This window comes from Pteropus medius, unplaced genomic scaffold (assembly GCF_902729225.1).
Source record: "Pteropus medius unplaced genomic scaffold, Ma_sr-lr_union100, whole genome shotgun sequence".
Taxonomy (NCBI): Eukaryota; Metazoa; Chordata; class Mammalia; order Chiroptera; family Pteropodidae; genus Pteropus; species Pteropus medius.
Window position 1 is genome coordinate 28,483,779 of NW_024349802.1, and position 12,684 is coordinate 28,496,462.

The 12,684-nt window shown below is 35.4% G+C and overlaps 1 protein-coding gene across 6 annotated transcripts in view; it reads left to right on the forward strand.

Annotated features, from left to right (window-relative positions):
* Positions 1–12,684, forward strand: part of ZNF385D (zinc finger protein 385D) — a 268,358-nt gene that overhangs the window by 187,242 nt on the left and 68,432 nt on the right. For all 6 annotated transcript variants that reach the window (XM_039836766.1, XM_039836771.1, XM_039836769.1 and 3 more), the window contains one exon: positions 2,574–2,736. In XM_039836766.1, coding sequence (XP_039692700.1) covers positions 2,574–2,736 — 163 coding nt within the window. The remainder of the gene's footprint in view (positions 1–2,573; positions 2,737–12,684) is intronic.

Genomic DNA, 12,684 nt, shown 5'->3' on the forward strand with positions numbered 1-12,684 from the left:
GCAGCTTTGTTTATAGTCACAGAAAGATTAGATGTGGCTAAATAATCTATCCAGTCCAGTGAAGTGGCCAAAATGGGTAAGGAGAGCTGACTGAGTTTTCTTTTTTACACAAGAAGCACATCTTTATACAAGATACCTGTGTCAAGGTGGACCAAGAGTTATGGGTCAGTGTACATAGATAGAAAAATTGCTCCTAGTACAACCCAAGAGCAGTTCAATAAATTCTACAAACATTAAACAAAGGCTGATGACAAAGAAAATTTGTAGTATCCAGGATTATCTCTCTACATTCAGTTTCCAACTCATATGTCCACTTCTACTCTAACACACATACCCTGCACCATCATAATCACCTTGATCTTCTCTATTACACTCACCACCTCCATCATTCCCCTAAATTCTATATGTTTGGGGCTTTCCAGAGCACTTCGGACCGTCATATCATTGGGTTATTTTCAGATTTGTAGGACTTAGTTGTATTTTTTTTAATCAGATAATTTTTAATTAAGATAATTATTATCAGGGTGCTTTGGGACTATTATTCAATTAACAAGTGAGTATGCATTATCTTATTATTTTGTTCTGTTTTGCTTTTTAATTCATCAGGTGTCTCAGTTGGGACTTACCAGCTATTGGTCATTTTATCATCCCCTTCTCCCCACGACTCCCTGAGCCATTTCACTTGTTGGGAGCATCAGCTTAACTGTACCTGTACAAAGAGTATTTGGGGGGGGGGATAGAATATTCTCTTACTTGCAGGATTCTTTAGGATTTTTTCTTAATTTCCAAAATAGTTATGTTCACCTGGTCCCATGGTGTACTCAAACAAAATTTTGTCTTGTTTGAAATACCACTAAGATTTGCTAGAAACTTTAAAATGTATATTTTGGAGGTATAAGTGAAGATATCACTGTTAATTTAAACCCTATCTTTTAATATGTATTATACCTAAAATATCCACTTCTAAATATGCTGGACAGAGAGAAGAGAGGAACTTTGCTTTAAGAGAAATTATGTAGCCAGCTGCTTAGAGAAGATGACCAACTGTGATTTGGATTTAATTGACTGTATTGCCTTCAAAAGATATGGCCAAGAGACTTGATTTATTAAAGAGGAGAACTAGGCAGGAAATAAAAAGGGACACACCTCTGTCCATCAAAGTAGCATTCTCCATGTAGAATCAAACCAATCCAACCTATCACTGGTTCTTCAATTAATTATAGCAAGTCTTAATTTCACATTTGGCTCACACTATGTCTTTTGATGTTATGTGTTGTTGGAAAACTGTAACTGATGCATGAGTGTCCTCTCTGTTCAAACTGTTTCTAATATATAATTTCCTTGTCCAGTGTTCTTTCAATAAGGGTACCTAGTTTTCTGAAGATACTTATCAGAATGATGCAAATTAAGGTGTGGATTATTTATTTATCATTTATTAAAAGATATTATACCGCAGCACCTTACCTACCACAGTTGCTGTGATGAAGAGGACAATGTGATTATTATTTTTCTGACAAAAGGAAACATTGAGTTTAAATATGCCATGGAAAATCATGGGTAGTCTAACAGGCATAATCCTCCACTGAGATATCTTCTTTGTTAGATGACATTTTTAAATGTTTTAAGCTGGAAAACCTTTTGATTTAAGAATCTCTCTGCCCACTCCCAGCCTCATCCCAAGCCACAAAGGCTTTTGTTCTCTATAAATCAACATTAATAAATACAGATTTCTTTAAGATGATTTTCTATCTCAATTAATGTGTCTCTACAGTACCCCCAAAAAATAATGTTAAGGAAATATAAACTTGGGAAAATATATCTTACTGTTTTAAAAAAATCTCGGAAGGCACAGGCAAAAGAATTGCCTTAGCCCCATTAGATAGTCAAAACACACTGAAATCTCCTTACAATGGATCGGGGTTTGAAAGACCTATGTGTTGAAAGAATGTCACTACCATAATTTCTCAGACTACCCTCTATAAGAAGCAAGGAGAAAGAAAGAATCAGAAATTTGATTTCTGTGTACCCCGTTTGGACTCAGGCAGTGCCTTTGGTTTTGAACTCTCAAGCTTCAATCTCAGTCTCCAGGGTGCCCACTTCCCTTGTTATGTGTGAACTTTTTCTTATAGATACCCTTTGGGGACTGTATTAATAAGACACATTGTAGAAAGAGAAAACACATTTCCCAAGCCAAGAATAGGAGAGCCGTTCTTTTCTAGGGCCCTTGTTAATCTCTGGGAGCCCAGCATCTTCTGTGGCAGAACAAAGGCAATCCAGGTGTAAATTTGTACTTTTTTCCACACCACAAAGAAAATGTTATTCATGTGTTAGTGTTCAGCTACATGTCTCTTAAGGGAAGCAATAGAATGTTTCTTCCTTCCATCCAGAGGCTTTAGAACTTGATCCCCATTGCTTTCTAGCATCATTCTAAATAGAATCCCACTGTTTGGCCACGGCCAGAATTAGCTCGAATGGTACCTATTATTGAAAGGGAGTCTGTATTTGCAGTAATACAGAGAATGCTAGTTTAGAAATGAGCCTGATTGCATGGTTCATTTTGTTCTCCTTTGTAGAGCCAGGCTGCGGCCCACTACAAAGGCACGAAACATGCCAAGAAGCTCAAAGCACTGGAAGCCATGAAAAATAAGCAGAAATCTGTAACTACCAAGGACAGCGCAAAGACAACCTTCACCTCCATCACTACCAATACCATCAATACCAGCTCTGACAAAACAGGTTAAGCGATGATCTTTGTTGTTGTCATTGTTGCTGTTGTCGTCGTCATTTGGGATTCCTTCCCTTGTCTAACCCCATGTCTGTTTACTTATGTTCCTGCCACATTAATTCATGCTTGATCCATCTTTCTATGTAATGATAATTGTATCCCCTCAGTTTTCTAATACCCTTAAGACATTAAGGTAATCACTAATTATACTACAGATTTTTCACTTGAAGCAGTCCTGTGGCTGTTTTAAAGGAACACAACAATCATAAAGGCATTTGAAGCCATGTCCCCAGAAACCCTTTTTGAGAAGTGCAACCTTTCAGTGTGCATTATTGGTATCTTGTATGCAGCACCCCAGCCTGTAACTGCATGGCAGATTTAATTTAACTGTGAATACACAGCGAAGGATGCCAAATGAATTGAGAAGACCCAAATAAGGACATTATTGACAGGCCTTATTCTTATAAATCCCAAGCATTGCAGTGTTTTAAGTAGCGGCTATGTAATTCTGGGTTTGTTATGGCTTGGTAACCTTCTCTACGCACACACAGGTAAGTATTATTGATATCAATTATTCTTTTTAACAGAGTCTTCACAGTAAAATAATGGCTTCTGAATGCCCCCCTGGGATAGCTCCTACAAACAACCAGTTTATTCACAGCAGTGGAAGCCAATGGGGTCTTCCTAAGCTGGCATTTTAAAATATAAAAACACTGATCCTCAAAATTTACATGAAAGGAAGTCCTGTGTGATTCATGGATGTCCCTTGAAAAAAATCACTGGTTGTTTTTCAGTCCCTACAAATGACAATGGTCAGGAAGCATTGATATCATCAGAGATGGTAATGTCTTAACTAGAAAAGACTCTTCTGTCCATGACTGATGAAAATATAAAACTGCAGTGATCAAATAGAACAGATTATGATGACTTTATTACACATGGTTACATATATTAGACACATATATGCTACTCAAAGGATTTGGGGAGATACTTACTCCTATGTGAATCTGTAAGGGATAATGATGTTCTCTCCAAGTTCCCGAGACAAAATTGCTATCCTTTACCCAGGCATTATTGGTAGATGCATCATGCTGTCCTCCCTGAGAACCCTATATGCTCTCTGAGGCGGAGTGCATCTGTCATCTTTGTACCCTGGCACCTGCTGTAGATGCTGAGTAAAATGTCTATTGAATGGCTGAATTTCCTCTCACCCCTTTGATTCTCTGATTCATTCTATTTTGTGTCACAACATACTAAAGGAAAAATGAAGCCCTTGTCATGTTCACTTCTTTTGTATCAAGAATAAGACCTGCATTATGCTATTTTATTAATTTAGATGTAACACTTTACAGGGAAAGCGTTAATCTTTTTTCTATTATTGAAAACTCACTGCCTTATTTACGGAGCTGTAGGGGAATGAACAGTAATGAACCAGGTGAGTGCAATATTTGCTCCCAGATATTGGGGCACAGATTTGCATCCCTAAAGCCATACTTTCCATAAAGAAATATCTTTCATTTGCGAAAAGATAGTAGGTAAGGAGAACAAATAGATGTATTTGGTGTAAAATTTTTGCTTGCCCCCAAACTTTTTTACTCCTAGACATTTTAATCAATAATGGCTTTTTGGGTTACCTTGACTCCTCTTTAAATTGCAAAAATCCCTGTTACATTGAGGATGCACATCATTTAAATATAGCTTTGTACATGGTGGGTAGAGCTGCTAACTTGGGTTAGGAAGGCTCCCACGTGCATTGTCTCTGTTACATAAATGGGTTATGAATTCATTCTTCCATTCCTCAACTTAGAGACAAAAGGGTAAAGGCTGGCAGTCATCATGACTCTGTCCTTTTAGAAGTTAAATGAGAACAGTTTGGGGATTGGACTGTGGGAAACAACCTATATAAAATAAATGGATCTCCAGTGGAGATGCGAGAACATACCTAATGGTTGGAATGGCATTGAAATGGTGAACCATCCCTTCAGGCTGGAGCTAAAGAAAATCTAGAAAGGCAGAAGGGATAGTAAAATCTATAAAATTGGAAGGAAGTGATGGGTATCAAGAATTGCTCTCTTAATCTGTGGAGACCTACATCCAAAAAAAAAAAAAAAAAAAATCCATAGGTTGAAAATCTAGCACATTCACCAGATATTTTAAGCCAAAGTCTATAAAACTGAGATTTCCACAAAACTACCTATGAGAAGTAGCCCAAGAATACTCCTGTCATTCAATAGTTTCTTTACCCATCAGTATTGCAAATCAGAGGCACATATGCTGACAAATTGGAGTTTTCTTAAAACTTATCATTGGTCCTTTTTTATTACTGCCTGCTTCTTCATGCTGTTTAGGAAGGAGTACAACCCTGAATATAAGATGGTTCTCTGAGCTAGTTTCCTAGAACAGTTAAATATTTGGTGACAGAAGGAGAGCTAAGACTCTAGAATTAAAGATCACGAATTTTTAATAATAAAAAATATTAACCATTCTACTTAATGAACAAGGTTTTTCTTTTGATTCGTGGATTTATCCATACATAAAATTAGAAATATATTGTCACATTTTACTGATTTTATCAAATTATTCTTAATAAAAATAATCCAAATATATTTTTTAAATATTGCTTTTTAAAAAGCTAAATATACAATTATTTGGTAGATGAGAATCTTAAGAGAAGGTTGAGCAGCAATAGTGAAAAAGGCAGGAAGTAGTGTGAACTTGAGAATTAGAAAATTGACAGAGGTTTTCCTGAGTTTCTCTAACATACATACAAGAAATAGAATACTCATTAAAAACAAATTTTCATTACAAATCTACTTGATAAAAAGAGCATTGTGACAAACAATTCCTCTTGAATTCCAAAATCATATATTAATGGTTTTAATTGCTGCCTTGGGCTAACAAATATGTCTTAATGACACATGGGGTAAGCTTTTATTCACTAGCTTTATGATCTTGGAATTCTTTTTCATTATTTATGTCAGTCTGCATGCTGGAGTGGTGAGCAATAGATAATATTCAGTGATCAACCACCAACTGCTCACAGAAAGCTTTGTTTCCCTATCTCTAGGCATGAAAGATACTCCCTAACATAAAAGCATAATTTTAGTTCTTGTGATCTAATGTTGGGCTGGCGAATTGACACAAAGACAAATTTACAGGCAAAAGTAATATTTTAAAAACTATTCTGAACACTCGAAATTGTTGGCATATAATGGTGATTGCTATTTATTACAGAATATTTCGTAGAGCAAACATTGTCCAAGTTGGCCAGAATAACTTTATCTAATCTAGCAAGGTAATTTTATACAGAAAAAGAAATGACAAGAATTAAGAAATTATGCTCAAAGCAACTTGGCATATGTAACTCAGTTGTTTTGTTTTGTTTTGTTTTCTATGAAATGACAAATTCATAGTTGTCTGATTTAGTCTTGCGCTAGGTCAGTCATCCTATGATCTTTCTTTACTATCCCTTTTGGGGAACTCTTTATTTCCATGGCCTTTCAGTTAGTTTAGGCTAGATTATACTGCAGTAAGAAATAATTTCTAAATTCTCGTGGCTTTTTTCAAATTATTTCTCACACTGCATATCAACTATAGGTTTGTTTGTTTGTTTGTTTGTTTGTTTTCATGTTAATTTAACTCTAGAGCCAGGCTAATGAAGCAGTCACTAGCTGTATATTACCAATTCTATGGAAGAGGGAAAAAAAGCGTCCTGAAACAATAGGCTTTTAAAGCTTTTTGATGGAAGTGACATATAACATTCTTCATGTGGCCATTGGCAAATCCCATGGTCAAGCCTGATTATAACTGGGGAGGAAGAATAATCTCCAGGTAGGGGAAGCAGATATTAGTGAGCAATTAAACACGACATTGTATCTCAGCCATCACTTGTGCTTAGATGTTTCAACAACATTTGACATCTCTAACATTGTTCTTCTAAGTGCTAACCTGATTCTTCATGGCTTATTGCTCATTCACTTGGATGGTTTGTCAGTACCTCTAATTTACAGGTTTAAAAAAATAGAGCTAATCTTGACCATCATCCCCAACTTTCTCTTCATTCTGTCTTTACTTAGTTTTATTTTGGGTTGTGCATTTCAGAGTTGAAACCTTCTAGTTGCTTTGCCTTTTCTATCTCAGTCTGCACATCAATTCAGTTGTTGGAATCCACTCCCCTCCAAGCCCTAGAAAACATCTTTCATTCTTTCACACACAGTTACTACCTGTTCTCTGGCCTCATAGCTCTGTGTCCTGCCTATACAATTGCCCTAGCCTCCATTCTTGCCCCTTGACAACCCTATCCATCACAGCACTTACCTATTCAGAAACCTTCAGTTTACCTTTATGTGGAACCTCATGTCCCTCCTTGATATGACCTTGATTTGACAACCTGCCTTTCCAAACTTTTCTTCTATTGCTCATCTGTAATATTTTCTCCTAGAGACACACTTTGTTTTTTTTATCTGTGTTTTTTATACTGTTTTTCTAAATTTCTTAAAAAATATATTACTTTTCTCTTTGTCCTTTGCCTATGAATTTCCATAAGAACCCATATTCTTAAACCTTAAAACTTTCAGATTCTTAAAATGTAAGTTTTATGTCTTTACTTTCTCCTATTGCTAGATGATGTGTTCGTTCAGAGTACACACTTATTTTTTACTCTTCTTTTATTTATTTTTTACTCTTTTTTTTCATAAAAATAATAAATAAGTAGTTTTAAAACTTAAAGTAATCACTTGTGTTTTTGTTCGTGAATTGAAGCATAGCAAAAATTTAGACTTCTTTGCAAGTATTTGGTTCTCATTAATCCAAGAAATTCTGAAATGTTGCTCATCAAATTTTAGAGTTGCAAATTTTCATAAAGATCATCAAGTCAAACCTCTAAAATTTCTTTGTTTTTTAGAGATTCTCTGGTTGCACAGATAAAAAAAACACTTGACATTTCTAATGCCTCTTCAGTGACTATCAATCAGGAGTTAATTAGCCTATTAAGTATATAGATTTACCCTAGTCATCTAATTGGTAAGATTGGGAACATTTCTCCAGGGTTCTATTACATAATTCTCTTTACAAAGTCAGTGAATTGCAAATATATTCATTAGGTAAAGGTAATATGTTACAATTTAAATGTGCACTTTTCACTCTTGTGATTAAGTATTTTTTGTATACACTTTTACCTCTCTTTTTCTTTTTTTAAATATAAAATTATAATCCCGAGGTGTTGTACTCACTTGACTCAAAGGTGCAAGAGTGAAATACTTTTGAATCTATTGTTGAGAAGGTCTATGAATGCAAAGGAGCATTTATTTGCTCTGGATTAATAATTGACTCTAATGTTTATTGGAATTCACATTATTTGTTCTGGGACTTAGAGTGATAAAAAGACTTTTCTAAAGATAAAGAATATATCTGATATAAATTGATGGCCAGTGACTGCAAACAAATACATTAGGAAGCAAAGCCTCTTTGGGAAAATCAGTCACTTACAAGGTCACAAAGTCTCTGTTCTTTTCTCTCCTGAGCGTTACCCTCTCGAGCCAGCTATTTATTTCCATCAGGCTCCTTGCCAGCAAAGCTAGGCACACATGTTTTTTCCTTCCTATTTAGCTAGAAGCAAAATCATTGGAATGGTGATCTGGAAATAAAGGTGGTGGATGAATAATTTGTAAGGAAAAGCCAATTCCAATGTTATTTAAAAAACAGACACACAGTTTTCAGCAGAGGACAAGTAGGAATTAGTTTTGTTTCTGTTTTCAAAAGGAAAATGGGAAAATTTTGCTTCTCTTGACATAGACTTCAGACTAATGTCCCAAGGCTAAAATTATAACAAACTACAATCTGGGTTTGACATCAGAAACCCATACACACACACACACACACACACACACACACACACACACACACACACACACACATAAAAGTTATAGTATATATAAATATTTTATACACATATTTATTTATATGCAAGATTCTGTCTTTGAAATATCCCACTACACCAGATCTTTATAATTAGCATTGTACATTTTCTTTAGGAATAAAAACAAACATTTTTGTGGCTTATGAATCCATAGCTTTGTTGTACTTTAAAGGCAATATAAAGCCATTTGAAAGGGTGCACATTTCTATCAGCACTTACAGATCTGGTGCAGTGGTGTGCAAACGCCCCTCTCGGCATAGGGGAATTTTTACTATCTCCTGGGGTCTTTCTTTTCTGACCCATTCTCCCAAACAAAGCCTCCCTGGGACAATCACTACTCCATGATAAAGGACCCTATTGCAAGCACCTTGGCGTAGGAGTTGAAGCACCATTGTGAGACCATTTATTTTAAAAGAAAGTGCTTTTTCTTTTCTTAGCACTGGTTCATGACTTGCTTCAGATTGGTCAAAGAAAGAGACTTTATCAAGTGTTCTCTTCTCAAGATACGTGAAAAGTGCCAGCAGAGTGTCCTGGTAGCAGATATCTAGAGAGATTAAAAAAGAGAAGAGGGAAAAGAAAACACCTAAAGCTCATTTGAATATTGTGGTTCCAGGATCTTCGTATGCGAATCAGTGATGACAAATTGTATATATTATGGGTGATGTGAAATAACAAAAACAATACTTTATCCCATTCTTTTTGTGTCTGAGGAAATCAAATGAAAGTTATTTTGCTGGTTCCATCAGTCTGATAAACATTTGACCTAGATGCATTACATATGACTTCTCTTCTTGAATCGCAAAAGAATTTCACAGTGAATTCTTCATGTGGACAAGAAGAGTTGCCTTCCTCGACAAAATGAATGGGTTATGTAGTAAGGACATAAACTTCTTAAGGAAACTGTCATAGAGCTTTGTGTGGGTGCTGGTATATGGCGTTCAAGATAAGAGAGGAATTAAGACTAAAATGATATGCTTGTATATAATTTTATGATATTGTCTAAAACAACAGGATCTTTTACTTGTGTATGTGTGCGTATGCATGCACGTGCTTGTGTATACACTGTGTATGCGATCATCTTTCTTTACCATAAATATCAAATCTATAAAATAAATAAGCTAAATATCTAACTAGTATCTGTGAAATACTAGACATCTGGATGAATTTTAAAAATTAAAATAAATTCCCAGTGGCTTTGTCTACAGATGCTATACTTCTAGAAACATCTGTGCCTATGTGTGTGTTTGTACATTTTTTTTAATTTCTGGAGGAGTGTTTTTTTCTCCTGTTTTAACGTCATTCTTATGAATTAAGTAGACATAAACTTACATAATGATAAAATATTTCAATTGCAAAATAATTCTTAAAGGTAGAATCTTAACTATAACAAAAAGTAGAACAATAATCAAATATGACAGAATGTGAAATGAGAACCTATAAAAATTTGTGTACCATTAAAGAACTTTGTCTCCAAAGTGGAAAAGTGAAGGGTTTGCTATCTAATAGTAAGAGACATGAAGTGTGAAACGAAACATGTTAAAAACACATTTCTTACAACCAAGAGACATAAACTTCTACTGAATTTTTGGCAAAACTCAAACTGAAACAGACATTTAAATTAAGAATTACAATCGCATTTGTGTTCTATGAATTCCAAACTCTTAAACATGGCATCAGAACTCTTTTGTAATCTACCATTTCTGGCAGGCATCCACATCTCTCCTTAACTGTAGCCCGACAAAATCACTTGAGGATTGAGAGCAAGGTGTCCACATTCTTTTACTTGGGAAAACCCTTCCTTATACTTCACCCCATCTCATGTATCATGTACTGATACACAAGACACACATGTTGTGTGCCAGGGTACACATGAACAGATTGACACAAACGTACAAATACATTCACGCTCTTTTGCCTGAGTGATTCCTATTTCCAGGCTTCTGTGTAAGCTCTGTACTAGCACCTACTTGTCAACCCCAGCAAATTTCCACTTCCTTGATGGCATATACACCTTTATCTTATATGTCTTTATCCCAGCAAGTATAAGTTTTATATTAAAACTATCATTTAACAGTGATATATTACTTTTACTCTATGGAAGATCATCCTAAAAATTATTTTAACAATAACAACTAGCATACTCTAAAATACATAGTAATTATTTGAATACATATAGTCAATAAGTTTTGCTGAACTCTAATATATTTAACTACTTTATAATACAGATCAAAGACATCAACCAGCGTAACTCAGAATTTGAATGTGCAACCTTTGGGTTGAGCATTTTCCAAAGACAGCATAAAATTAAATTGCTATTTTAATTATCATAATTGCATTCAGATTTGTCATTAAATTACTGTGCTACTTCAGTTTCTAATGAGTGTTAAGAACATTTTTAAAAGCTCCGTTGAGTCAGATTGACTGTGTACTAACTTCAAGTTATGACATTGGTGTCAGGTTAAATTTGAGGTCAGGGAGCATATTTAGCTCCATGGGGTAGAGTCTGTGCCGCTTGGCCAGTGCTCAGCCAGTGCTCTAGTTTGCTTTTGTTATGACTCAGTTTGGGGGCAGTTGACAACATTTTACACTTATGTGATTGCTCAAATCAGTCGCCCTCAGACTAACAGTTGGTGCCTGGCCAAACTCCAAGGCGAAGGTCAAGATGCAGAATATGTAGCAGTAATGATAGCCATTTGGACTTTATTTTACTTTTTGTCCAGTTTTCTGTTTCTCTGCCAGCTCTCTAGTAAAATTAAGTAAAACCAGGGAAGAAAAGTAATCCATTTTTTTCATGCTGCTCAGGAAGTAGAAGAGCATGTGAATAAGAAAACCATTTTTATCCTTGTCTGAAATGGTCAGAGATTTGAGTCTAACTCATGAACTCTAGGTTATTTATTTATTCTTTTGTCAGCTCACACCCACTCATTCTTCTACAAGTATTTTTGTAATATATAAGGTACTGCAGAGATGAAAATTAAGATGCAGAATTCTACCCACAAGATTGGGAAAACAAGAAATAAACCCAAAATGCAAGCCTGGGTAGGTAATGGTTTGTCAGGAGAAAATAGCAGATATGGTGCCATGAAAGTGTAGAGCAGGTAGAATGATCTCTTCATACGAGAGTGGTAGAAGCAGATACAGAGATTATTAATCAACATGTGCTCTAAGCTTAATGTCAGGGGTATGTAATCCCTAAAATAACTCCTTGGATAAAGTAGTTCTTTTAAACATTAGTGAGAACTCAGTAATTGCTTGTCTTTAGATATGGCTCCTGTCCTCTAGCGACTCACTTTAGTAGGAGAGACAGGGAACAAAAGGCTATAATGAAGTAGTTTAGAAATTCTGTGCTAGAGGATTGAAAGTCATGGCAGTCCTAGCAATTGGAAGTAGACATTCTTAATTTGCAGATAAAGAAAGCAGGTTTTGAGTTAAATAACTTATCTGAGGTCAACAAATTTGTAAGAGGCAGAGTTAGGATTTGAACCGAGTTCTGATTCCTCCCAGGGCCTTTTGCCTCCCTGTCTCCTCTTAGGCAGAAAATTGTTTAATCCTCCCAGAATCCTTGTTAGCACTAGCCCCAGTTTTGATTACTAACTGATATCAACATGTTGTTGGATTATTCAGATAGTTCCTCTTATTTACAGGATGCTGCTGTAAATAGTTGCTTTTGCATACTTGGACCTGTTAAAAGATTTCAGTGTGTGTGTCTGCCCACATTTATGCTCCTCATGTCTTTATTGTGGTTTTCACCTGCATGGAAGCTGGTAAGAGAAAATAAGGTTAAGGGCCAAAGCATTTTGCTAGGCTACATTTTGTTAATGAAAACCACGCTGTTATTTTTATTATTTTGCCAGACAGAAAAACATCATGTGTACTGAAAAGGAACGTCTTTGATCTTTCTATGTAAAATTTGTAGCAGATAATATAGGGTTGCACGTGAAGCCATTTCAACCATAGTTTTTCTATGTATGTTGATTTCGTAATACTGTCTAGACAATGACAGAATTCTCTGGAAGAATAAAACTGAGGTCTTAAATACAAA